The 26336-nt window shown below is 38.9% G+C and overlaps 5 protein-coding genes across 5 annotated transcripts; 3 read left to right on the top strand and 2 right to left on the bottom strand.

Moving 5' to 3' along the window:
- The first annotated feature begins 259 nt into the window (after positions 1-259).
- LOC126803959 (WRKY transcription factor 22) lies at positions 260-1995 on the top strand. The gene is made up of 3 exons (XM_050531701.1): positions 260-796; positions 915-1025; positions 1162-1995. Exons 1-3 carry the CDS (start codon positions 378-380, stop codon positions 1646-1648), a joined length of 1017 nt encoding a protein of 338 aa, XP_050387658.1. The 5' UTR covers positions 260-377; the 3' UTR covers positions 1649-1995.
- Positions 1996-3545: 1550 nt separating this feature from the next.
- On the bottom strand, positions 3546-5995 carry LOC126803958 (3-methyl-2-oxobutanoate hydroxymethyltransferase 2, mitochondrial-like). Its single transcript, XM_050531700.1, has 5 exons — positions 5448-5995; positions 5032-5238; positions 4805-4951; positions 4187-4240; positions 3546-4103 (listed from the first exon to the last, which is right to left on the bottom strand). The coding sequence occupies exons 1-5, from the start codon at positions 5856-5858 to the stop codon at positions 3864-3866; spliced, it is 1059 nt and encodes a 352-aa protein (XP_050387657.1). The 5' UTR covers positions 5859-5995; the 3' UTR covers positions 3546-3863.
- Positions 5996-14552: 8557 nt separating this feature from the next.
- LOC126803937 (uncharacterized) lies at positions 14553-18480 on the top strand. The gene is made up of 10 exons (XM_050531675.1): positions 14553-14884; positions 15811-15947; positions 16025-16198; positions 16353-16589; positions 16693-16793; positions 16880-16952; positions 17039-17107; positions 17223-17330; positions 17716-17841; positions 17997-18480. Exons 1-10 carry the CDS (start codon positions 14560-14562, stop codon positions 18189-18191), a joined length of 1545 nt encoding a protein of 514 aa, XP_050387632.1. The 5' UTR covers positions 14553-14559; the 3' UTR covers positions 18192-18480.
- Positions 18481-19016: 536 nt separating this feature from the next.
- Positions 19017-19835, bottom strand: LOC126803647 (mitogen-activated protein kinase kinase kinase 20-like). Its single transcript, XM_050531417.1, has one exon. The coding sequence runs from the start codon at positions 19833-19835 to the stop codon at positions 19017-19019; it is 819 nt and encodes a 272-aa protein (XP_050387374.1).
- Positions 19836-23638: 3803 nt separating this feature from the next.
- LOC126803975 (probable WRKY transcription factor 56) lies at positions 23639-25195 on the top strand. Its single transcript, XM_050531716.1, has 2 exons — positions 23639-24165; positions 24798-25195. Exons 1-2 carry the CDS (start codon positions 23666-23668, stop codon positions 24973-24975), a joined length of 678 nt encoding a protein of 225 aa, XP_050387673.1. The 5' UTR covers positions 23639-23665; the 3' UTR covers positions 24976-25195.
- Positions 25196-26336: the final 1141 nt, after the last annotated feature.

Below are 26336 nucleotides of genomic sequence, written 5' to 3' on the forward strand. Positions count from 1 at the left end.
CGGTATAACTCACGAGCACCACTCCCTATAACACCCTAAACACCGTGTGATCAAAACCACTTTTCCTTTAATTAATCAAAACCCCCTTTGACATTTCCCCATAGTCAACCCAAAACCAGAAACCACTCTTCATTTCCCATTTCATAGTCATAGAGATGCCAACCCCTCTCTCTCTTTCTCTCTCTAGCCCCAAACCCACTCTTTCTCTCTCTATATATACACTTTGTTTATATAAATATATACTACTCCTTCTGCTCATTAACCCTTATCTCTCTCTCCCAAAAAGTCAGCGCCTTCCTTTGTCTCTCTCTACAGTGGAAAGAAGAACACAAGGGTACAAATTCACAAGCCTCTGTTCTCTCACTTTCTTTATCAAAATGGAGGACGATTGGGATCTCACCGCCGTGGTCAGAGGCTGCTCCACCGCCGCTGCCACCACAAAGCCAGCCACCAGTTTCATCTCAGATCACCATAACCACTTCTACTCAAGCCCTCTCCTCTCTTCTTCATTTGGTCAACATGGTAGTTTTGTCTCCAACAACAACAACACTAGTCAAACCCAAGCACAAACCTTCTCTGTTCTTCCTCTTGTCCCAGATCCCATTAAACCCACAAGTGCAATTGAGGAACTCCATGATCTTTACAAGCCATTCTTCCCCAAATCTCACCAAAATCCATCTCTTCTTTCTCCACCACGACCAATCACACCACAGTCCAATTTCTCTTCCCATCAGCCACTCCCCAAACACCAGCCTAAGCTTTCTGCCACTAATCCCACCCAGCGCTCCAAAAAGAGGTACAAGACTGCAACTTTGCTCTTATACACACCAATCTAATGACTACCCCATTTGGCTAAGTTTGTTTCATCACGTTGGTCTATTTATGGTTTCTGAACTCTTTCATTTTCTTTGCAGAAAGAACCTGCTTAAAAAAGTGTGCCAGGTACCAGCTGAGTCTCTGTCTTCTGATGTGTGGGCATGGCGTAAATATGGACAGAAACCCATCAAGGGCTCACCATATCCGAGGTGGGTTAGTTTTCACATATATTCATTCAATGAAATTTTAAATCTTTCATGGAAAAAGTTAAAATCTTTGGTGAAGTTTCAATTTTGTGTTGGAGTTTTGGCTTTAATGCTTTTATGGTGGTGTTTGAATCAACAGAGGCTACTACAGATGCAGCAGCTCAAAGGGTTGTATGGCCCGGAAGCAAGTGGAGCGGAACAGATCCGACCCGGGAATGTTCATAGTCACATACACGGCGGAGCACAACCACCCTGCACCGACTCACCGCAACTCTCTGGCCGGGTCCACGCGCCACAAGGCTGTCTCTTCTCCTCAGTCAGGCTCCGTCACAGCCGGTGACTCTACCAAACGCAAGGGCGGCTCTCCGTCGCCGGCTACGTCTGTGGAGGAGGAGGTTGGTGGTGGTCGGAGCACAACAATGATGGAAGCGAAAGAAGAAAAACAGAGTCCTCTGGCTGATGAAGCGGAAACAGAGTACTTTGGGGTTTGTGATACAATTGTGAGCGATGACTTCTTTGTGGGTTTGGATGGTCTTGCCGGAGACTACTTTTCCGATCACTCCACGGCGAGCTTAGGCGGCCCATGGAGTGCTGGAAGTGCTGCCACCGCCGCTCGTAGTATCTGATTCGAAGAAAAAGTCGGCTCTTTGGACAGAATTATTATTTTTTAATTTCTTTTTTAGGGTTAGAGAGAGAAAGGGGTGTAACTATGGGTGGAATCTTTTGATTTTAACAGTGGTTAATTATGAGGGGTTAAAAGGGCTTCTAGTTTTTTAGATGTAACTGAAACACCTTTTCTTGAATTATTGGTTTATTTTTGGTTTGAGACTTTTGGGAGTAAAGTAAATGGTAGTGATTAACTACTACAAAGAAGAATAGGTGAACTTTGTTCATATGCTCTTCGTGTTCATTTGTTCTGAGGTGTATTTATTTTGTGATTTAGAAAAGTTTTATGTTCTTTATTGTGATCCAATTCCCTTCTTTGACAAATAGCGTTTGACTTGAGTTATGTATAAATGAACTATCAACATCATCTTAGTTGGTGACATTAGGAGCAAGGACTTGAGGTCCTTGGTGATCAATTATGCACGTAACTGACATAAGTGCATAGCCACTCGGATTTGCCAAGTCAAGGGTGAATACTTTAACGAGGGCATGAAGTTACTGAGGTGTGATAGATTATGACTGAAGTTGCATTAAAATGCATAGTAAAGGATTCAACAATAAAGTTGCATTAAGTTGCATTATTACTGGTTGCTGCTTCTCATTCGAAATGGCTTCTTTAATCAATTGCCTTTCCAATGAATAAAATAGTTAAAGAGCTAAATGTCGCAGATTCTGTATTGTAATCAGTGGTTTAACCCTGCTTTTCAATAATCACTTACCCTTGTTGCACAAAATGATATGATGATATGCAGAAGGGAATCTTGCTCCTTTTATTATGTTTCTAGGTAAAACTGGTGATGAAAAAGTACCATGTTAGTTAGGAATATGATGGTATGAGGGTTTCTAGAACTCAAACTTCTATTAACTCATAACAGAAGGTCAGAAGCACTTTGCAAAAATGCCTCAGATAACAGAATTCTCAAAATAGTGATTGATTTTTTTCTTGAAACAAATTAGTCATTGATTATGATATAGAAGCTTTAAGAAGATGAATTTCACGAAAAGTACCAGATTTATAAAGACTACCGGAACAAAGGAAAGTAGATTCATATATGGAAATAATAAACTCATTCTCTGCATTTTGCAGCTTCTCTTTCTTACTGGGAAATCAGATTTCCTCCGCAGTTTAGCATACATGACGATCCTAAGTACCCAATCTCAAACTGGAGGGATGGGAGCTGTCGGATAAAGCGCACACTCATGTCAAGTCAGGGTTTAGCACATACTCCAAACAAGCTAACATGATGGAAACCAAAACACAATCACCGGCTCGTGGCTAGAATCATTTATGCTTTCTTCCAGCCATGGACAACTTAAATGCTGTTAGTGTTGCCTTCTGCGGCACTGAGGCTTTGCCTTCTGTCGCTTTGAAGCCAAGACCTTAAATATAGTTAGCTCTCCCTTCTGTCCCTTTGAAAGCAGCTGGTAACCCTTCCTTTGCTTTGAGCTATGAACAACTTTAATAATGTTAGCAATGCCTCCCGTCACTTCGAAATTGGCGACAGAAATCGGATATCCTTGAACAAACTTTCTCAATCTCTCTGTTTCACCAGCACAAGAAAGCCATTCAGTAAGAATTTCCATCTTTATCTGATCAGGATTACAGGCCTGTTCAACCATTCGTTTCATAAACTGAAACGCCTTCTCCAATAAATTGTTCTCTCAAAGGCCTTTGAACAGGGCGTTGAACGTTTGGGTATTATCTCTCACCCCTTTATTCTTCATATCATCCATCAAATAAAGAGCTTGTTCCACATCATTCTTCTCGCAGAGAGAATTTATCAAATCATTGTATATTACATGGAGCTAGAAGAACAATTATTCTAGAAGCATGAGTTGTATAGGAAGATCAGGAAAGATTCCATTAGTGGTTTCAAATCTTTAGGTTGCTCAGGATTTCTAAACACAACTTTAAACAAGAACAACTCAAAATGGAACCATACTTCATTAGTCGGATACCTACACTGTAGAGTAAAACAGAAAGGAAGGTGCCATTCTGTTCCTTCAGACTATTCTTAACAAAAATCCTGCTTATTGTGAAGACAATGCAAGACTTATTAGATATATCTGACTGTCGCATTCTGATCCTAAACTTCAAAATCCAACTTTTTATCAACTGTTTTTTTTACCAACATGAGCCTTGGCTAAAAGATAAAAAGACTGCGTTATTGCAGGTTACTTTGATTTGTTTGTATTTATCTTCTCAGCTGCTTCAGCTGCAGCAGATGCTGCCTTGTCCAAGCCCAATTTTTGTAACTCACTTAAAAAGCCATCAACTTCAACAGAGTTAATTTTGTAGGGGCTGTGGGCAGCACCTGGGAACGTCCCACTAGTCACTTCTTCCTTGTAGTTCACTAGAGCTTTGTTGATGACATCTCCAACCTGTGCGAACTGCTTACAGAATTTAGGGGTAACCTGCAAAAGAGAAGATACTTCTTTATTTAAACAAAATTCATGAGAAGAAATAGATACTAAGGAAATTTGACTATTGAATTAACCTTTGCATGATGTGGGTGCTGCATCATCCCAAGAAGATCATGGTAAACTAGCACCTGCATTGTTTAAGGAATACAACGTCAATGAAGAATTGGCATGCTAAAATCCTTGACAAAGAACAAGAAAAAGATAAAAACAAAAAATTCTAGACCAAACCCACAGGCTTCTCCCCTGATAAAGATAAGTTGGCGCTACATAGCCATTCGAATAATTGTGACATATGTTTTCTTCTAGGCTACAAGCTTGATGCTAAGCTCAGCATTTATATTTTGGTGATGCTAAGCTCAGCATTTATATTTTGGTGATGCTAAGCTCAGCATTTATAGTTCTAAGCCTACCCAGCAAAAATCAAGATATGCAGACCAAAAAAGCAGATTCAATGTATGCCGACCAAGCAATCTTGACGAATACTACAGAACTTAAGCCCATAGATGTCCAAAAGTTCTTTACCAACCAAAAGTTGAAATTCTGTACATGTTACATCAAAGAAATTACAAGATATCTTTTTTTTTTTAAATGAATCAAACTTTACTAAAGATGTTAGTACCAGAAGGGATTGCACACAAGAATATCCAACACACACACCAAACAAGCTCAACATGGCAAAACAATGAACTGACCTGTCCACTGCAAAAAGGCCCTGCTCCAATGCCAATTGTAGGAATCTGAAGAGCAGATGTTGCTGCAGCTGCCACTAGCGGCGGTACACATTCCAACACAACAGCAAAGCACCCAGCTTCTTGCAAAGCCAATGCTGTCTCCACAACCTGCATTAAAAATCCATTACAATCACAACAATGTAAACATAAGTACATAAACAACTAACCAATTCTTCAATTCCACAGACCTTTACGGCACTAGCAACATTCCTTCCTTGAGGCCTAAACCCCCCGAGAACGCTAATGGCCTGCGGAGTAAGTCCCACATGCCCCATCACAGCAATTCCAGCCTCCACAATAGATTTTGCCGCAGTGATCCTCGAAGGTGAACCTCCTTCCAACTTTATTGCATCCATTGCTCCCTCCTTCAATAGCCTCACCGCCGAATCGATAGCCTGCTCATGATAATCGAAACTGCAATATCACCAACCCACCATTGCTCACTTACACAAATCCCCACACCCAAAAGCAACAAACCACATTCAAACTACACCAATCCACACTCCTCTCTATCAAAGTTCACATCTTTCATATAAAAACAGATTCTTTATCCATTTCCAACATTCTCATTAATCAAACAAATAAAACCCAAATCCAATCATACCTGAATGGAGCTAGACTCGTAGAACCCAAAAGGCAAGTCCCCGACCAAAAGCGGGCGCTTGGCCCCACGCGCCACCGCACGGCAGTGTACAAGCATCTCATCAAGCGTTATTGGTAGAGTGGTATCATATCCATGAACAACCATGGCAGCCGAGTCGCCGACCAAGGCAATGTCAATTCCAGCCAAGTCGAGGTGCACCGCCGACGGGTAGTCGTAGGCGGTGACCATGGTGATGGGCTCGCCCTTCTTGTGCTTATTCTTGATTTGGGTGACGGTGACTCTCTGCTCCGGGCTCTGGGACTTGGGGCCGCCGTAGACGGTGTTTTCCGGGACGTTGCTCATGCAGCGGATAATGGTTCGGGCACTACGGGAGAGGAAAGCGGCGCGTGAGACGGCGGCCATGGTTGCCATTTGAGAGAGGGTTGTGAGGTTTTGTTATGTGGGTTGTAGAGAGAGAATGATGGAGCTAATGGAAAGAATGATATAATAAAAGAAGGAAGCGGCGGAGGGCTGCGCCACCTAAAAGGAGGGAAACGCAAGTGGAGTGAGTGAGTGAGAGAGACTGATCACAGTAGGTTGGCTTTGGATCTTCCGTGTTATCTGCGCGCCACATATCCAACTGCGTTAAAGTGCAACTCTAATTAGTTACCTCTGATCACTTGAAGTGTCTGGTCACTTGAGAGTTGAGACTAATGGTATTTTGAATTTGTTTTGCTTATGGTTTATTTTAATTTAGAAGAGGCGTATAATTTGAGATCTTTGCCGAAGAATATTGAAAATAACACATTTTTTGCCACATACGTTAAAAGAAAAATTAACTAAAAAAATATTCACTTTTAAATTTGAGATCTTTGCTTAGGAATAAATGAATTAACGATCGGCAGGCGACAACATGTCTTTTATTACTACAACTGATTGGGTCTCACGAAGTTGTTTTTATAGGAGACAAACGTTTTTAATAGTGTAGTTTTCAAGTGTGAAGTTTTTATCGTTTAAATTTATTTATTTTCGGTAAAATAATTAATTTTGATGTTATGTTGCAGTGGATCAAAATCTTTCACTAATCACCCTTGTGTGCTTGATGCAATTTTTTTGAAGCTATTTTGTTCATAAGTAATTACAAATTCTTCTATGACAACCCCATATGACAATTGTAATTACATTCATGATAAAATTAAGACTACATGGACAATAATGGTACCTGTGAAAGTGGCCAGTTTCATGCACACTCACAATTAGGGTGATTTTCAGGCTTCCGGCTAAGCATTACTGCATGACCGGTCTGTCGTATTTGAAGGTCTTGTGCGAAATATCAAATGTGGCCCCTTATGTGTTCCTGAAAAAAAAGAGAAACAATACACCAAATCTAGAAACATAATATCACAAATAGACATCTATATAAGCAAACTAACAATTAAGATCACAACAACAAAAAGATAAAAGACCGAAATCGAATTTTATGTAAAAGCACAACATATTGACTTCAAAGCAAATGCTTTGTAAGCAGCACACATTTCCATTTTTCAAGACCAACATCAACATCAAAATTCAGTTTAATATAGTTGCTGGTTCAATCAATTCAGTTTGAAAAAAGTTTAAAAAACAAGCACTCAATTCGGACTAAGTAACTCACGTACCTTGGAGAGTTAGAGAGTGGAGACTTGAAGGCTTGAAGGCTTGGACCCATATTCCCAGAAGGCCAGAATTCAGCCGATCCTGTCGTCCCGATGATGTTTGATTGTTTGTCAAGGTCGAAGTCTCGGAGAGGTAGGAGAGTGGGAGAGGAGAGGAGAAGAAAGGCCAGAGAAAATGGAGAGGACGACTGATCTCATTGTCTCAGTGGTCTGGACGAGCTACTGAGCTAGATGACTCAGATGTGGGGAGTCATTGAGTCAGGGGACTGTCCGACTTTGTGTTTGTGATGGAAGTGAGGAAGTCATTGACTTGAATGAGGGTAGATTATGAGTTTATGACTTCTGAAAGTTTAGGAAAATTAGCAAAAACAAAAGATAAGAAGTTTTCGAACTCGGGATTAGAGGATTTAACATACACATCCAAGACTCAAACTAACTTAACTAGTTGTTACATACTAATACAGTTTTTTTAATCTTCCAAATTTTAGACCTTGTGCCACACTTGGCACAACCAACAGACCGGGCATGCATTACTGAATTTGAGCTGGCTTGCAACTTTGGAGTTCAAACTGCTACAACAAAGACTTATCTTTTGTGCGTGTTTAAGTAAGATCATCTAGCGTTTGTCAATAAAACTAATTAATCCTAACATCGCTAGAGTTTGTGACATCTACTTAAAAAAGTTAGATGTGAGTTGGTTCATAGGAAGAGAGCAAACCTAATGACGTAGCTGATTAGCAGTTAATATAACCATAACTGAGTGATAAATTAAAAAGCAATGACTCAATAACTGTTGTAAGAACAGTGATATATTGCATATATAATTAATAAGCTGAATTATAAATAATTATAAATCAGAAATGAAGAACACGAAAAGAAATTCAACAAAAAATACCGAACGATTTGTGATGGAAGAACTAGTCGAGACGTGTGTGATACCACACTGTCCTTAAGACATTTACGCCTCCTCTACCGGTGCAAGGATGCTTGGCGCTTGTCTCCCAGGATATAACGACTAAACAATTCTAGAAAGTTGCACTACTAACTAGAACCCTCAACGAACTCGAAAGGTACCTCTATCTATCACCAGAGAAGAACTAAGAACCTTGAGAGTGGGAGAGAAATGTGTTTCGAATGGGATGATTTACAATGAAAGGATGATGGCTATTTATACTGTGAGGATTTGCAATCAGCAATTAATAAGATGGCTGTTATAGAAATCAAAAAATCATAACATATATGAGTTACATATGTTACAAACATTGATTTCAATTCTGTTATAATTCTCCATAACACATAATAACTCAGTTGTTACAAAAGAAGAATTTGAACAGTCAAGAGAATTTGAAAAGTCAAAACCGAATTTTCGGAAATGCAAAAAGAATCTGCGTTCCGACCCTCAATTCGGTGTTGCATTCGTGTCCGCAGGTCGCACGGGCATACACGAGTTTCCCTTGCGACCTAGGATTTGCACCCCCCCTGCGCGTGTGCGAGAGGGTATAAGGGGGCTTACACACTTTACAATCCATACACAATGGATTCTATATAAAGTCTTTTCAACACTTCTCTTTTCCAATGTGGGACAAATACATTTCCCTCATTCTAAGTAGCCATCTTTGAGTGACAATTTCTTATTCACCCACAAACCAAATTACACAAAGAAACATATGATCTTGTAGCCCTCATTATGGAGAACTCAAATCTATGTTCATCTTTGATTAATTATAAGCTTAACTTAATTTAATTAATCAATTAAAATTTGGTTTTAAATGGTTTTTCCAACCATTTTTCCAACAATTCCCCACATGAATGAAATTGGCCACCAAAGACTCGATAGAATTTGGTGATAGATTTCTACGGTTGAAACCTGCATATGATAGGTAGGTTTGACCATTTGAACCTTCCCTTATAAAAGTATGCTTACTTTACTAACTAAATAGTAGACGCGATGTCTTTGAACTATTCGTCATTTGTGTAAATGATAACATACTTTACACAGGAGTCTCCCTGGTACACTTCGGTTCTCATTTTTGTGCCCATTTTGGCCATGGAACACACACCTGGTTCTGCAAGTAGTTTGATAAGAGTTATGCCCTCATTAACTCCCCTAGAAGCGGCCCCACTTCTCTCTTGCATAGGTGATCTCTTAATTAAGAGTAACCCGCATTACTCTGCTCGATTTCTCGACGCATAAGAATCATTAAAAGTTTTAACTTAACCTCATCCTTTACGGGTATCACTGGTTTTTTATCATATGAATGGACTTGGGAAACTCCCCACAGTGATCCGAACTAATCTCTACAGTTTGGTTTTCCCTTTTGAACCTAGATCTTGGGATCTCCAGTCAGCTAGGTTGGGTATCCACTGTAGTGATTTTTAATTTCCAATGGGCTTTAGTCCCATTCCCTTCGATGAATTTTCAACTAACCCTCTGTTTAACCCTTTAGTTAAAGGATCAGCAATATTATCCTTAGACTTTACATAGTCTATAGAGATAACTCCAGTTGAGAGTAGTTGTCTAATGGTATTATGTCTTCGACGAATGTGTCTAGACTTACAATTATACATCTTACTCTGTGCCCTGCTAATTGCAGATTGACTATCACAATATATACCGATCGTAGGCACAGGTTTTGTCCATCTAGGAATGTCCTCTATGAACTGGCGTAGCCATTCTGCTTCCTCCCCACATTTGTCTAGTGCTACAACTCAGACTCAATTGTGGATCTTGTTATAACTGTTTGTTTTGAGGACTTCCAAGACACAGCTCCACCCCCTAGCATAAATACATATCCGCTAGTAGACTTTGAGTCTTTCATGTCAGATATCCAGTTTGCATCAGTGAACCCTTCTATAACAGCTGGGTATGATGTGTAGTGCAACCCGTTGGTACGAGTATACCTTAGGTATTTGAGTACTCTTCCAATCGCTTGCCAATGCATAGCTCCAGGATTACTCGTATACCTACTTAGCTTATGAACCGCATAAGCTAGATCTGGTCTTGTACAACTTGTTAAGTACATTAGACTCCCAATTATTCTTGAATACTCTAATTGAGAAACACTTTCACCTTTATTCTTGGACAAATGTAGATTCAAATCTACAGGAGTTCTGACAATTCCAGAACCTTCCTTGTCAAATTTCCCAAGAATATTGTCCACATAGTGTGTTTGACTCAACACTAGCCCTTCTGATGTTCTCGTAATTTTAATTCCTAAAATGACATCAGCAAGTCCCAAGTCTTTCATGTCAAACTTAGAATTCAACATGTCTTTAGTAGACTTGATCATCTTATCGTTGCTCCCACCGATAAGCATATCATCCACATACAGACATAAAATGATATATCCATTTTCAGTGTCTTTGATATATACACACTTATCACCTTCATTTATTCTAAATCCACTGGTGATCATGGCATTATCAAATTTCTCATGCCATTGTTTTGGTGCTTGTTTTAAGCCATATAATGACTTAACCAATCTGCACACCTTCTTACTCTGAGAAGGAGCAGAAAAACCTTCTTGTTGTTCCATGTAGATTTCTTCTTCTACATCTCCATTTAGGAAAGCCGTCTTTACGTCCATTTGGTGTACTTCAAGTTTGTGCAACGCTGCACTTGCAAGTACCATCCGTATGGATGTTATTCTCGTCATAGGAGAATAAGTGTCAAAATAAACCAAACCCTCATTTTGCCTATAGCCTTTAATAACAAGTCTAGCCTTGTACTTGTCTATTGACCCATCAACTTTTAATTTCGTTTTGAAAATCCACTTGGAAGTCAAAGGCTTACATCCAGGTGGCAAATCCACTAATTCCCAAGTGTGATTTTGCATGATGGAGTCAACCTCACTTTTGATTGCTTCTTTCCACAGAGGACCATCGGTAGAGCTAACTGCCTCTTTGAAGGTACGGGGATCACCTTCAACCATATATGACAGAAAGTCAGGTCCATAGGACTTTGCGGTCCTTGCCCTTTTACTTCGTCTAGGTTCAACCTCAGACTTAGATTCGGACTCCAACTCAGATTCTTGATCTTGAGCATCATCAGTTTCGGCTCGGTTGTCTTCACGTGCCCGTTTAGAAGAATTAAATTCCTCTCTAGACTTCCGTGGAAATACATTTTCAAAGAAAGATGCATTTCTCGATTCCATTATCGTATCCTTATGGATTTCAGGAATATTCGAATCGTGGACTAGGAATCGATAAGCCGAACTGTTATGTGCATATCCAATAAAGATGCAATCAACCGTTTTAGGCCCATTCTTCACCTTTTTAGGCTTAGGAATTTTCACTTTTGCCAAACATCCCTATACTTTTAAGTATTTGTAGGATGGTTTTCTCCCTTTCCATAACTCATATGGAGTTTTTTTCTCTTCTTTCCTTTTGGGCACCTTATTTAAAAGGTAATTTTCCATGAGAATCACGTCTCCCCACATGTTGGGTGGCATCTCAAAACTGAGTAGCATAACATTCATCATATCCTTTAGAGTATGATTTTTGTGTTTTGCTACACCATTTGATTGTGGTGAGTATGGAGCAGTCCTTTGATGTATAATCCCATTCTGAGCACAAGTCTCAGCAAATGGCGATTTATACTCACTCCCTCGGTCACTTCTTAGTGCCTTAATTTTCTTGTTGAGTTGGTTCTCAACCTTTTTATAGAGAATGAACTTCTCTATGGCCTCACTTTTGCATTTTAGCAAATACACATAGCAATATTTCGTGCTATCATCTATGAAGGTAATAAAGTATTTATTATTCCCTCTAGATACCGTTGATTTTAAATCACACACATCTGTATGAATCAGATCAAGGGGTTCATTGTTTCCTTCAATACTTTGGAAGATGATCTAATCAGTTTTGTCTCTACACAAGTTCACACTTGTGCATGTTAATTGACATATATTATATTCTTCACTACCATAAATTAGGAAGACTCATATAGGTGTAATAACTAGTTTTTGACAATAAACAATCCACCACCCATGGCTCTATGTCAATTTCAGACAAAACACATTTGTCAACACGGAGTTTTATACTCATAAAACCCTTAAGAACATACATCAATTTATTCGATAATTTCAGTTCTGTTCTACAGATCAATCCAAAAACTTGGCTTGGTCATACCATAGCTCTAAGTCATTTAGTCCCCAGTCATAATCACTTGCTTTTTCCATGCTATCATCTGATATCATACAACAGAGGTTCATGTCTGCAACCTCCTGAGTGACGGCTTCAATCAGGTTTGCCTCTCTCTTTTTGTTCCTCTTTGGTTTGTTGCAGTCCACAGACTTGTGACCAGTCTTGTCACAGTTGTAGCACTTGCCTTCAAACCTTGGCTTCTTGGAGATGTCTCCTTTCGGCCCCAGTTTGGACCCATGATACTTGCCTTTCTTGTTTTTGGAACCTTGACCATGTTCCATCATGTTTGCCTTGGCAGAGACATGATTGATCCATGCTTTCTTTTCGGATCCTCGGTTGTCTTCCTCAATGCGAAGTCTAACCTCTAGATCCTCCATGGTCATTTCCTTTCGCTTGTGCTTCAAATAATTCTTGAAGTCCTTCCAAGCAGGTGGTAACTTTTCAATAGCACATGCCACTTGAAAACTTTCACCTAGTTGCATTCCTTCAGCGTGAATCTCATGCAGGATTAGCTGAATCTCAGAAAATTGACTCATCACAGTTTTCGAATCCACCATTTTATAATCAAGGAAACGGCCCACGATAAACTTCTTGGCGCCGGCATCCTCGATTTTATATTTTTTCTCCAAGGATTCCCATAGCTCCTTTGCCGTTCCCATGCTAATGTACACATTGTACAATGAGTCGGCTAGACCATTCATGATATAATTCCTACATAAGTAGTCAGAATTATTCCATGCATTAACAGCAACAATCTTTGCTTGATCGCCATGGTCATCTTCCTTTAACTCAGGAGCATTCTCCGTCAAAAATCTTGCAAGATTCAGAGTGGTCAGATAAAACATCATCTTTTGTTGCCAACTCTTGAAATGCAAACCGTTGAACTTCTCAGGTTTTTCCCCATGGGATACTGAGACAGGTACAACGGGAGCAGTAGGCACAGTTGGCACCAAAGGTCCCTTGCCATTTCCAGAATTTTCTCCGTTAGTCATTTTTAGAAACTGAAACACACAAACAAGGTGTAAGTTTACTTGAAAAAATTCAGATAAATATCGAATACAAATTATATAAGCAATATCAAAAATAAACGTCTTAAGATTGTTGTAAGAACAGTGATATATTGCATATATAATTAATAAGCTGAATTATAAATAATTATAAATCAGAAATGAAGAACACGAAAAGAAATTCAACAAAAAATACCGAACGATTTGTGATGGAAGAACTAGTCGAGACGTGTGTGATACCACACTGTCCTTAAGACATTTACGCCTCCTCTACCGGTGCAAGGATGCTTGGCGCTTGTCTCTCAGGATATAACGACTAAACAATTCTAGAAAGTTGCACTACTAACTAGAACCCTCAACGAACTCGAAAGGTACCTCTATCTATCACCAGAGAAGAACTAAGAACCTTGAGAGTGGGAGAGAAATGTGTTTCGAATGGGATGATTTACAATGAAAGGATGATGGCTATTTATACTGTGAGGATTTGCAATCAGCAATTAATATATGAGTTACATATGTTACAAACATTGATTTCAATTCTGTTATAATTCTCCATAACACATAATAACTCAGTTGTTACAAAAGAAGAATTTGAACAGTTAAGAGAATTTGAAAAGTCAAAACCGAATTTTCGGAAATGCAAAAAGAATCTGCGTTCCGACCCTCAATTCGGTGTTGCATTCGTGTCCGCAGGTCGCACGGGCATACACGAGTTTCCCTTGCGACCTAGGATTTGCACCCCCCCTGCGCGTGCGCGAGAGGGTATAAGGGGGCTTACACACTTTACAATCCATACACAATGGATTCTATATAAAGTCTTTTCAACACTTCTCTTTTCCAATGTGGGACAAATACATTTTCCTCATTCTAAGTAGCCATCTTTGAGTGACAATTTCTTATTCACCCACAAACCAAATTACACAAAGAAACATATGATCTTGTAGCCCTCATTATGGAGAACTCAAATCTATGTTCATCTTTGATTAATTATAAGTTTAACTTAATTTAATTAATCAATTAAAATTTAGTTTTAAATGGTTTTTCCAACCATTTTTCCAACAATAACACGAGTCGGTAAGCATACGGATTAAGGTCCACGAGGCTAGGCATACATGAATTCAAAGCTCCTTCAAACCTGCTAGCTACATCACCACAAACCGGTAGGAGTGGAGACTCGAACGCCAGCCACGACGGCAACGCTAGCCATGACGAAACGTTACTCTAATTCAATTGTTTTTTTTTAAACTAAATTCTTACGAAAATATAAAATGATCCGCCACGTGTATCAGTAACAGAAGAACCCACTCTCACAACACGCTCCCAAAAATGTTGGCAACTCACGCGCAACCCGCTTTGATAAACTCGCTCCTCCTCCTCCGCATTCCCTTTCTCTCTCTTCCCTCACTCCCACTCATTCGCGTCACCAATCTCCGCTGCTTCAACTCTCGGCTTACCTCGGCGCGTAGATTCACTGCCATGTCTCTTCCTACCTCCACCGCCGCCGACTCGCCGAGAGACCACGCCGCCGGGGACTGGTTTTCCGTCCCGGAGCTCCGCCTCCGCGACCACCGCTTCTTGGTGCCTCTCGACTACTCCGCCGGTCCCAACGCTTCGCCTAAGATTTCAGTCTTCGCTCGCGAAGTTGTTTCAGGTAAATTCAACCGAATCGTCAGTGAAGTTTAATCACTGTGATTTTCCAGTAATTACTGTTTGATTCGTTGTTTAATTACACTGTAATGCATTGATCTAACGATCTTAGTGTTTAAATTTTCATCTCTTTTATCTGATAATGTGGATCAGAGTTTGAATCAGAAAATTAGAACAGTAATTGTAACACAGGCGAGTAAGTTTATGGTGAAAATGTTTGTTGTTGTGGTCCTCAATACTGAAAGTCTGAAACTATGAAATTAACTGTTCTCGGTAACTTAAGTTAGTGATTTTTGGAGGGAAAATTAGAACTGTAAAGTAAATATTTGATGATAAATTTCAAATGTTCAGTAATGCAGTAGAAGAGTGCCTATTAAGTTCATGATACTTTTCTTGCAATCAATGTGATATAGTTATTAAAACTATGAGAGGGAATGAGTAGCATAAACCTTAATTCTCTTAGAAATTGAGTATACCAATCAGACAGCTTATGAATAGATCACACAATGCAGCTCTTGACTCTGGACTGTTGAGATATGACAGTCAGACGATATTCGGTAGATCAGCGGCAGGTTCAAAAGTCACTTATTGTTTTGTTGAATGTTTAATCCAAACTGAGCCATATGAGCTTAGATATGTACATAAATGTTATATCCATTCAAGGATGGTTCCAAATGAGTAACATACTTCACATGAGAGCAGAAGCATGCAAATGTGAGGCATCAGAAGCGTATTTAAATTGTATCTTATAGTTATGAGTTATGACTTGTGAGCTCTTTCTCTCTCAATGAGAAGGAAGTAGCATTGTGATGGCAAGCAAACTGTTTACCTGTATTTTATTGCTCATATTCTTTGCAGACAAGAACTTTGGATTTCCTTTCATTTGGGTGGCTTTATAACTCCCCTAATGACCTGCAATCTGTGTTGTAGTTGGCAAAGAAGAGCAACCACTACCATACCTATTATTTCTTCAAGGAGGACCTGGATTTGAAAGCCCGCGACCAACTGAAGCCAGTGGTTGGGTGCATAAAGCCTGTGAAGAATATCGTGTCATATTACTGGATCAGGTATGGTTGAATAAGCATAACTAACTGGATTGTTGATTGTATTTGTGATGCTTTATCAGGATTATTGCTTATTGCAGCGAGGAACAGGTTTATCTACTCCTTTGACACCTTCATCAATGTTGCAACTGAAGTCTGATGTGAAGTTGGCTGATTACTTACAGCATTTTCGAGCCAATAATATAGTAAATGATGCTGAATTTATTCGAGTACGTTTAGTTCCTGATGAAGGACGCTGGACAATTTTGGGTCAGGTATAATTACTATTACCTCTTTGTAATTTATGTTTGCTTGTTATTGTCAACGACTGTGTTATGGTCCTTACCCTAAGCCATTTCTTGTTAAATGTACAACTGTACCCTGTGGAACTTGACTAGGATTAAAGTTATTTCCTTTTGCTTGTGGCAGAGCTATGGTGGTTTTTGTGCAGTAACCTATTTGAGTTTTGCACCGGAAGGACTAAAACAAGTCCTTTTGACTGGAGGTATCCCTCCAATAGGAAATGGATGCACTGCAGATATTGTGTACAGAGCATGCTTTGAACAGATTATACATCAAAATAACAAGTACTACAAAAGGTATCCTCAAGATACTGAGATTGTTCGTGAAGTTGTTAAGTTTTTATCAGAATCTGAGGGAGGCGGGGTGAGGATCCAGAACATATGATCTTGGTGCTGTTCCTAATGCTAAGAGTTAAATTAAATTAATACTTTAAATCAATAATCACCCACCTGTCTGTTTCTCGCAGGTGCCTCTTCCATCTGGGGGCATACTAACCCCAAAGGGATTGCAAACACTTGGTCTTTCTGGCTTAGGATCCAGTACTGGTTTTGAGCGCTTACACTACATGTAAGGCTTCATTGTCAAGAACCTATATTTTTGTATGATACCATGATTTCATTGTTTAATTCTATTATTTCTTTACTTCAACTCAGGTTTGAGAGGGTCTGGGATCCTGTATTAGTTCCAGGAGCACCTAAGCAAATCAGTTATTACTTCTTGGATGCTGTAAGAAAATCTCTGTGTTTCATTGATTTGGAATCCAAGTTTTCAAATATTTGTGGCATTAAACTTAAACTATTTCACATATGCAGTTCGAGAAATGGTCATCTTTTGATACAAATCCACTTTATGCTCTAATGCACGAGTCCATATATTGTCAGGTAAATGCTTTATTGTCTTTCAATTATCTTACCAAATGCTCCTTATGTGCTTTAAACATATTTTCTTCCTTGGCCTTTAAAAAAGTTAATTTGTGCTTGTATTCAATTTTTGAAGGGTGCCCCATCACAATGGTCTGCTCACAAAGTAAGGGCTGAAGATGAGGGCAATTTTGATGCAGTCCGAGCTGCAAGAGAAGGTCGTCCTGTATATTTTACAGGGGAGGTAGTCACGGGCTCCAACATTATCTTTTCAAAATGACAGCAAGTGATAGTTTAACTCCAGTTATATGAGTTTATCATTCTCTGTTGATTCATTGTAATACTCTTGTGGCTAGATATCTTATGGACTGAAACTGTCAGAAGCATGTGAGATGTAGAGTTACTTTATTCTTTTAGGCAGTCATGATCTCCGATATTAATCATTATGATGATAGTTGTTCATAAATGTAAATTGACAATAAATTGATACTTGGACCAATCTATATGGTTGAGTTATAGCTGTCTGGCAGATAGGACTACTGCCTCAATGCGGATGATCTGGACCCTAGCTTCCTGCATCTTGTTGCTTGCTGCTTTTGAATATGACCTTTACTCTTTCACTACTGCAGATGATCTTCCCATGGATGTTTGATGAGATTCATGCTCTAAGAAAATTCAAAGGTGCTGCTAATTTGCTGGCTGAGAAAAAAGATTGGCCTCCATTATACGACATCACTGTACTAAATAAGAACAAGGTGTGCTTCCTTCATACAATGATGATCTTCTGCGATGGCAACTGGCATTAACATATGCAGATGGAAACATTTTGCTTTTCGTTTTAACTAAAAACAATGTGTATATATTGTTGATAATTTGTTATTTAGTAATTTCTCTTTGTGTACATTGTCAGGTGCCTGTTGCAGCTGCTGTTTATTATGAAGATATGTATGTTAACTTCAAGCTAGTCATGGATACAGCTTCACAGATAGCAGGGATCCGGTTGTGGATAACTAACGAATATATGCATTCAGGTCTGCGAGATTCAGGGACTCAAGTTTTTGATCATTTGATGGGAATGTTAGATGGAAAAAGGCCTTTGTTTTGAATTCCGTTGCAGTTTGTGCACTAGTTGTTCTGGATTTGGTTTTACATTCCTTAGTTTTAGACTTTAGTTTGCCCGGTTGTGACTGTACTCTTTGCTGCGATATGTTTCTCACAGTTCGCGTTCAGGCTTTTTTATTGCGTTACACACTTTTTTCATTAAAAACTGTCAACTACTGTGTGATCGTCCTTCCCCTTTGCCGTTTCTTGTTAAATTTAGGAATACCTACTTTATCTGTATCACTATTGTTCTTAAGATGGAATAATTCCTTCATGCTTGCAATATTATTCTCCTTGTACATATTCGAAACTGTTGCTCTCAGGTAGTCTTTTTTTTTGCTTCAAGAGAATGCTTATGTGTTTAGTCGTTCCTTGTAGTTTTCTTGTTGTGGGACAAGTCATTTCCTTTTCCTGTATGCAGCGTTATGGTGGGTTTTGTGCAGCTAACCTATTTAAGTTTTGCACCGCAAAGACTATAAAACTAGTCCTTTTAACTGAAGGTATCCCCCAATAAGAAATGCAGATGTTATGCGAACAGGCACTGTGACATCCATGCGTTATAACTTATAAGGCATGTGGAGTTTTTGATGGTTTCTTTCTAGTGGCATTTTCATTTGCATCAAAGGAAGTTCAACTTAACCTTAAAACGAGAAGAAACAGTAGTAACACACAGGAAATAGATTTCTTCTAAATCCTACAGAAAGTAGGACTAGAATCATTACAACACCGTTTCATGAACCTACAAAATGAAATTTGAATCACTCTTTAACATTACTACTAACTACGAAGACCTATCAATATCTCTGACAAACGGATGATATAGAAGCTCCTAGGCTGACCACCTTTCCCAAGTTTCCTCGGCTAGGCAAAACTCCAGAAACTCCCTAGCAAGACTTGAGATTGAATCAGGTATTTTAGGCTTGATTCCATCAACTTTGTAGAGTGTATCACTCTCATCATCATAGAAATGAATCCGGGGGCGCTCGCCGGTAAGCATTTCAAGAACAATTAACCCAAATGCCCATATATCACTGGTATGTTCCTGCACATTGTTTGCGACAGTCTCCGGTGACAAATAGATGGGCGTGCCTCTCCACGATCCTCGAACCTCATTCTTCTTGGCCAACCCCAAGTCGCCGACTTTGGCCACAAAGGGAAAGCCCTCGTCTTTTTCCACAAGCAAGATATTATCGGGTTTCAGATCACAGTGAACATACCCATTGTTGTGCATGTGTTTGACCCCTCTAAGAATGTCGCCGGCGTACCTCCTCACATTGGATTCTGGTAACCCAGTACGGACAATCTTTAACAACCTGGCAAGGCTTCCCCAAGCGACTTCCAAGGCTAGGTTATAGACTTCTTCCCCGTCGTCACTCAACGTCACCTCTTCATCGAAGTGATCAATGATGAAGGGACATAACCCACCCTTGTTATTCAACTCCCTAAAGACCTCCAACTCGTGTCGAATAGAACCGGCATCCTTGATCTTTGCCGATTTCACGGCCATCGCCTCGGGCATGTCATCTTCTCCGATATTAAGGTAGCTTTGAAAATGCAAAAACACGGAGCCAAACCCTCCTTCTCCAATCTTCTTTCCTCTGATCCACTTGCAACCCGAACCAAAACTCACTTCTGCCTTCCTCTTCATATCACTCTGCACTTCTCTCAATCTCTACTTCTTCTTGCAACAAACTACTCCCTTCTTTCCTCCCACTCTCTCTCCCTCTGCTCTGTTTGAAAACCAAAGCGAATGTATTTTGTGGGTAGGAGAATGATCAGGTCCGGTGTTTATGATTATAGGAAAGGCGGTGGTATATGGAATGTGGAAATCCTAATCCCTATCGGAAAAGGATAAATATGAGGAAAGTTTCTTGCTGGCAAATGGTTGTGTGATTAGCGTGGCAGGCAAGCCACTAATCCCACATTAAAAAACAATTTAATCAAAAACTTTCTAATGAAACCGTCAGAAATGCTAAACCGTTAGATTAATTCAATCTTAACCGTTAAAGTCTTGACTTCTGAGTCAATGGATTGACTAGTGAATTCTCACGACCAAGATCACTAAGCTAAATTAAGAGTTATCTTCTAAAAAAAAGGGCTTGTTATAAAAAAGTCCATTTAAACACCTTAATTTATAAAAAAACTCAAGCAAGTTTTTAAAATTATAAAAAAGTCAGATGTAAAAAAAGCTTAAAGCATTGCCCATATATTTCTCATAAATTACAATTTGTGTCATTTAATTTGACCGAATCAAATCGCTATTCGATCTGGGCCTTCACTGTAGCTTTCTTGTTGACGTCTCAACGCTTCGAGGATTCACCAGCATGCCTCGCTGAGGTGGTTGTCGGAGGAGAAGGCAAGGTTGGAGACGCGGTGGTTGTGACCCTCAAAGGTCTGGGAAGGAGTGATGGTGGGGAGGAGTTGTCATCGGAGAAGGAGAGGAAGAGGCAAAGAGGGACAAGTGGAGGCGGAGCGTGTCGGTGTACGACGTCATTCAGATCATGTCGACGGTGCAAAAGGGAGGCATCAGTGGGAGCAAAAATGATGACGTCGGCGGCTACTATCGCATCAAAGTTTCTAAAACAATACAAGTTGATGCCTGTGTTTTGTTGTTGTATTTGTGGTTGATTATTTTGAAATGGAGTAGAGGAATAGTAATTGGAGTTGGAATGTCATAGGTGAACGTTCTCAATACAAAGAAGACCTACTGCAAGAGCAAGGTGTGCTTCTCAAGGTTATGTAGTACAAGAAGGGTAAGGATAGTTTGGCTACTCAGGGTAAGCGTTGTTATGATCGCACACAATCTGGATATGGTGGTCAGACCAAACTAGTCTTTCACAATAAGGTAGTGTGACCGTGGTTGTGACAGCATGTGTGACCGTGATTGTGACAGCAGATGTGACCGTGGTTGTGACAGCATGTGTGACAGTAGTTGTGACAATATGTGTGACAAGTAGTATGACAGTAATTGTGACAACATGTGTGACAACGGGTGTGACAGTTAGTGTGACAGGAGGTGTGACAACGTACGTTAATTCTAGTCATTCTTTTTCTTCTTCATTTTTTTTACAACATAGTCACATAAAACAGTGTGACAACGACTGTGACAGATATTGTGACAAAAAGTGTGAATGTGACTGTGATTGTGATAGGTAGTGAGACAGTGGTTGTGACATGTATATAGTGTGATAGGGTTTGTGACATGTAGTGTGATATTGGTTATGACATGGGTTGTGACAAGGGGTGTGATAGTGGTTGTGACAGCTAGTGTGATAGAAGTTGTGACAGAGGTTGTGACAGGGGTTGTGGTTGTGACATGAGCAATGTGTGTGACAGTGGTTGTGACATTAGGTGTGACAATGAGTGTGACAGTTAGTGTAAATAGATAGTGTGACAGCTTCTGTGACGGTGGGTGTGATAGTTGTTGTGACAGTAGGTGTGACAGTTAGTGTAAGAGGTAGTGTGACAATGTTTGTGACAGTAAGTGTGACATGCCGAGAGGAAATGTGGAAATATGCGAAATTTTGTTAAAATTCAAATGAGATTGGTATAAGTATGCTCAGAATGAAGAGAATAGCTAGAATTAGGGAACCTTAAACTTCAGTTTCGCCGAATTGCTTGGAGCACCGCCATTGATGGCGGCAACCATTTGCAATGGTTGTTGCGTTTTGTACGGTTGGTCGATTCGGAGTGGGTAGTATATCAAATGAAAGAGAGGAGCGAGATCTTTCTAACGGTACTAATTTCGTCAAAATCTATCGTCGAACGGGAAAGTTATGGCCGAAATTAGAATAAGAAGGAAAAAAATGAAAAAGGGCAAAACAGTTCATAAAATATGTTTAAAGTGATTTTTTTCTAATTTTGTTGACATTTTTCTAATTTTCACTTAAATGTGATGACCTTTTTATAATTAATTTATAAATAATGACATTTTTCTAATATAAGTTGGGAGATAATACATTTTTATAATGTATCCAAAAAAAAGAAAAAAAGAAGCTAAATTAATAATTTTTCAGAACATTACATGCATGTGCCGTTTTAGAAGGGTAAAATTTAACTGAAAAACATCACAATACAATGGTGAGGGGTTACTACAATTAAAAGGATAATAAGAAATAGATATGTGATGGCCAGTGTCAACTATATATAAGAAAAAGTATAAGCGATTGTTATCGAGCAATTAGGCTGGTTATGTTTGATCACACCTACATGATGATGTGATTTTATGGGTCATTTGAAATTCACATATATCGGTGGTGTCTTTAGTATTTGTAGAACATGACTATTTATTATGTCTGAACTTGAAGAGCATTGTAGGTTTCTTCAAACAAAAACAAAAACAAAACAAAAAGAAGAAGAAGAAGTAAAAGAGCATTGAAATATTTAACATGCATTGTAGCTAATACGATCCCGGCCTGTAACACGTAGTATATATAAATACGTCTAGACATCTAAATGATCTGATGCACAGTATGCACTATAAGTACGAAAAATGAGTTTTGGTTAGTTTTTTTATTTTTGTTCTTTAATTATTTATTTATTAAGTTGATGAGATCTATCTGCGAATGAAGCTAATCGATCAAACATGGTGATGCTAGTCACTCTATTCTCCCGTAGATAACTACGTACATATGATATACCACTCATTATTCATTACTTATTCTTTTTTCATGATCAATCTAATTATATAATACATGAAGCATTCTTAATAGCATCGACAAGAATGGTGTTGCTCGAAAACAGTTAATGGTAATACTAGATATTTTCATTCGTTAGGATCAGTTGTGCAGAAATGCCATATATGACATTTTTCCTCCTGGGTCTCTCTAGGTTGGTAAAAAGTATTTAATCAAACTAAAGTTTGTGACCAGTAATTTGGAACATTTGTCCTGATTAAACTAAGCTCCCAACATATACAATCCACATAAATTAACACCTTCCGACCTTCCCCTGTTTGAGAGAGAGAGAGAGAGAGAGAGAGAGAGAGAGAGAGACCATGCAAATGCATGCATAGATGATAACGATATGTACGGTAAGGCACGTCTCCTATTCTCCGATCCTTTTCAGAACTGATCGAGGGGGCAGTTGAACAGAAGTAGTTGAGATGTAGTTGGCTTTGGCCTTTTCCCCTAGGGCACTACAAGAATTCAAAGATCGATACGGATCAAGTACTGCTAAAACCATACATAGAAACAACCATCTCCCTCATTTTAAGTCTTCAAGATTATAAGCCACCTTCCAACCCCCAAAACTACAATTAATCTCTCTCTCTCTCTCTCTCTCTCTCTCTCTCTCTCTCTCTCACACACACACACATTGAAAGTGGGTAAGTCCAACTTCTTCTCACCTTCCACCACCTTGATCTAATTCTTAATTGAAAGCTTTATATATAATCCAGAATCCAACATTCTCACTTCTCGATCTGCTCTTTTATCATCGATCATTCGCACTTCATTTCAGCATATATACCTTCCAATTATGGAAGGAGGTCAAGAACATATGAATCCACCTCCAACCTCATCATCGACATCACTGCTATCTTTACCATTAATCTTGCCGCCGCAAAACCCTTCCTACCAGCTCTTCACACCATCAGGATTGAACCCTCCTCCTCTTCCTCTTCTACAGCCTCATGGTCATCAAGTCCTAAACCCTCTGGACATTGACTGGATTAGTCTTCTCTCTGGTCAAGCAGGTCATCATGGGCTACTCAGTAATGATCAGATTAATAACTACAGGGCTGTGCCGGGTAGGGTGCATCTTACTACTGCCTCTGGCTCCGCAGGTGAGAATGCTATCGAGGGTGATGATGATCGGGAACAAAGGGGTAAAAAGAGGAAAGGTGGTGGTTATAAGATGAGGAAAGCTACTCGGCCTAGGTTTGCATTTCAGACTCGGAGTGCTGATGATATTCTTGACGACGGCTACCGTTGGAGAAAATATGGACAAAAAGCTGTTAAGAACAGCGTATATCCCAGGTTAATTCATTGAGTTATAAATTAGTACATTTTTGCTTATATATACTTTTCATGAAGATATTCATCTAGATTGTAGAGCTCCAATAGTTGGATCGATTAGGTAACTCATGAGTAGATAGTTACATATATAATAGTGAGTAAAAATGTTTCAAGTCAGAGAAAAAGTATATGAATATCACGTTCCTCAACGCTTTTACATACTGAAAAGATCGAAAATTAATCAAGTTAGAGTACTGCTAGAGACAATTAAAAATCTTGTTACATGTTTGGTCCTATATATGGTGTTTTTTTTATATAGAAAACGTTGAACTTCTTCTTGTTCGAACAAGTAAATTATGTACATAATTATGTGTATAGGTCTGGTCCTGGAAAATATGATCAGTATGTACAACATATGAAACATATGGGATTTGTAGTCCTAATGAACCGTATGAACTAGACTATATATCAATACACTCACAATAACTCATAGGGGTATATGTTGTGGCAATTTGAAGCCAATTGTTTAAAACATTAGCAAGTTGTACGTGTTCGTACGTATATATGATCTGTCTTCTTCATTGCGTTGAGCATAAATATATCGATCATATATATCTGATTCTTTCTTTGACATTAAACATGGTCATATATAGGAGTTACTATCGCTGCACGCATCACACATGTAATGTGAAAAAGCAGATTCAGAGGCTATCAAAAGACACGAGCATCGTGGTGACGACATATGAAGGAACTCACAATCATCCCTGCGAAAAACTGATGGAAACCCTAACTCCTCTTTTGAGACAAATGCAATTCCTCTCTAGGTTCTAGTTATATATTGTATGTGTATATAGCTTCCTAAGGTTTGCTATACATACGTACGTACTGTGATTATGACTTTTCACTTTAACTGTTATAGCAGTGTAACCCCTTCACCAACCAAGATCAAATCTGAAATCTCCAACCTCCTTCTTTCAGCTTATGGCACCAATAAAAGTATAGGGTTATTTATTTTTCAGACATTCACCTGTTATACGGTTCTCATTAATTTCTCAAGTTCCTATATATACATATCAGTAAATCACGTCTCTGCTTTTTATATTGCATGTAAGCGTGTTGCACGAAAACGGAAAAGATGATCATGTGAACTTGTAATTTTATAGTTTTATACTGTACCCAAATCCAAATCACGTACGAAATACATGCATGTTAAACTAATGATAATTATATATACCAAAATATGAGCTAGTCTATGCCATCATTGTATTTGTATATATACTATTTTCATTTTCTCTATAATATAATTAAAAACTTTTAATAGATTTTCTCCCACAACAATATCGCGCGATGTTTATCTCACAAGTATGAAACATGAGCGAAGAAAATGATCGATCAACAAATGTTTTGAGAAAGGAGTGTCTGTGACTCAGGTGTGTGAATATTTCTTCTTTAAGAAATGAGACACAAGAACATGATCGACTCTAGGATCTGCCGCCATCTATAACACTCGAATTGAAAAATCACACTCTCAAATGATTTTTCGAATCAAACTTAACTTGGAAAGTGCTGAATAAGATATCATGTAAACAAAATGCCATCTTCACAAAATGTGAAGGACTAGCATCTGTCGAGCATTTTAATTTGGGATACGATCGATCCTAACTAGCTAGCATGTTAGTCACATGATAGGTGTGTCAAACTTTGATTATATATATTCTTCTTATATATGACGATTATTGTATAGTAAATCATCAGACTGGGATCGAATCTTACACTTCCTTTAAAACGAAACCATATAAATATGATGCCAATTGCCAATGGTGTTTGCAATGTATTCCTATGTTTACAAGAAAAGTTAAAAACAATAATGTCAGTTAAATAATTTGAAAAAACGTAAGAATGAAAAAGAGGAAAATTGGTTGGTGTAGCGTACGTACATGGAAAGGCTTCATTTGACCTAAAACACAGCCATATCACTCATTTCCTCACTCATCACTCTCCACCCGTAAGATATGGAAGGAGATCTCAACCCTGACTCAAATAATAAATTGAAATTCGTCAAAATGATTCATTAAAAGCCATATATATATATATATATATATATATACACACACACACAAATCCTGGCTAAAGAGTTAACAATTTTCTCAATTTCTATCTCTCTATCTCTTGATTGGTTTCTGCAATTCTGC

The sequence above is a fragment of the Argentina anserina genome, chromosome 7 (assembly GCF_933775445.1).
Source record: "Argentina anserina chromosome 7, drPotAnse1.1, whole genome shotgun sequence".
In the NCBI taxonomy this organism is placed as follows: domain Eukaryota; kingdom Viridiplantae; phylum Streptophyta; class Magnoliopsida; order Rosales; family Rosaceae; genus Argentina; species Argentina anserina.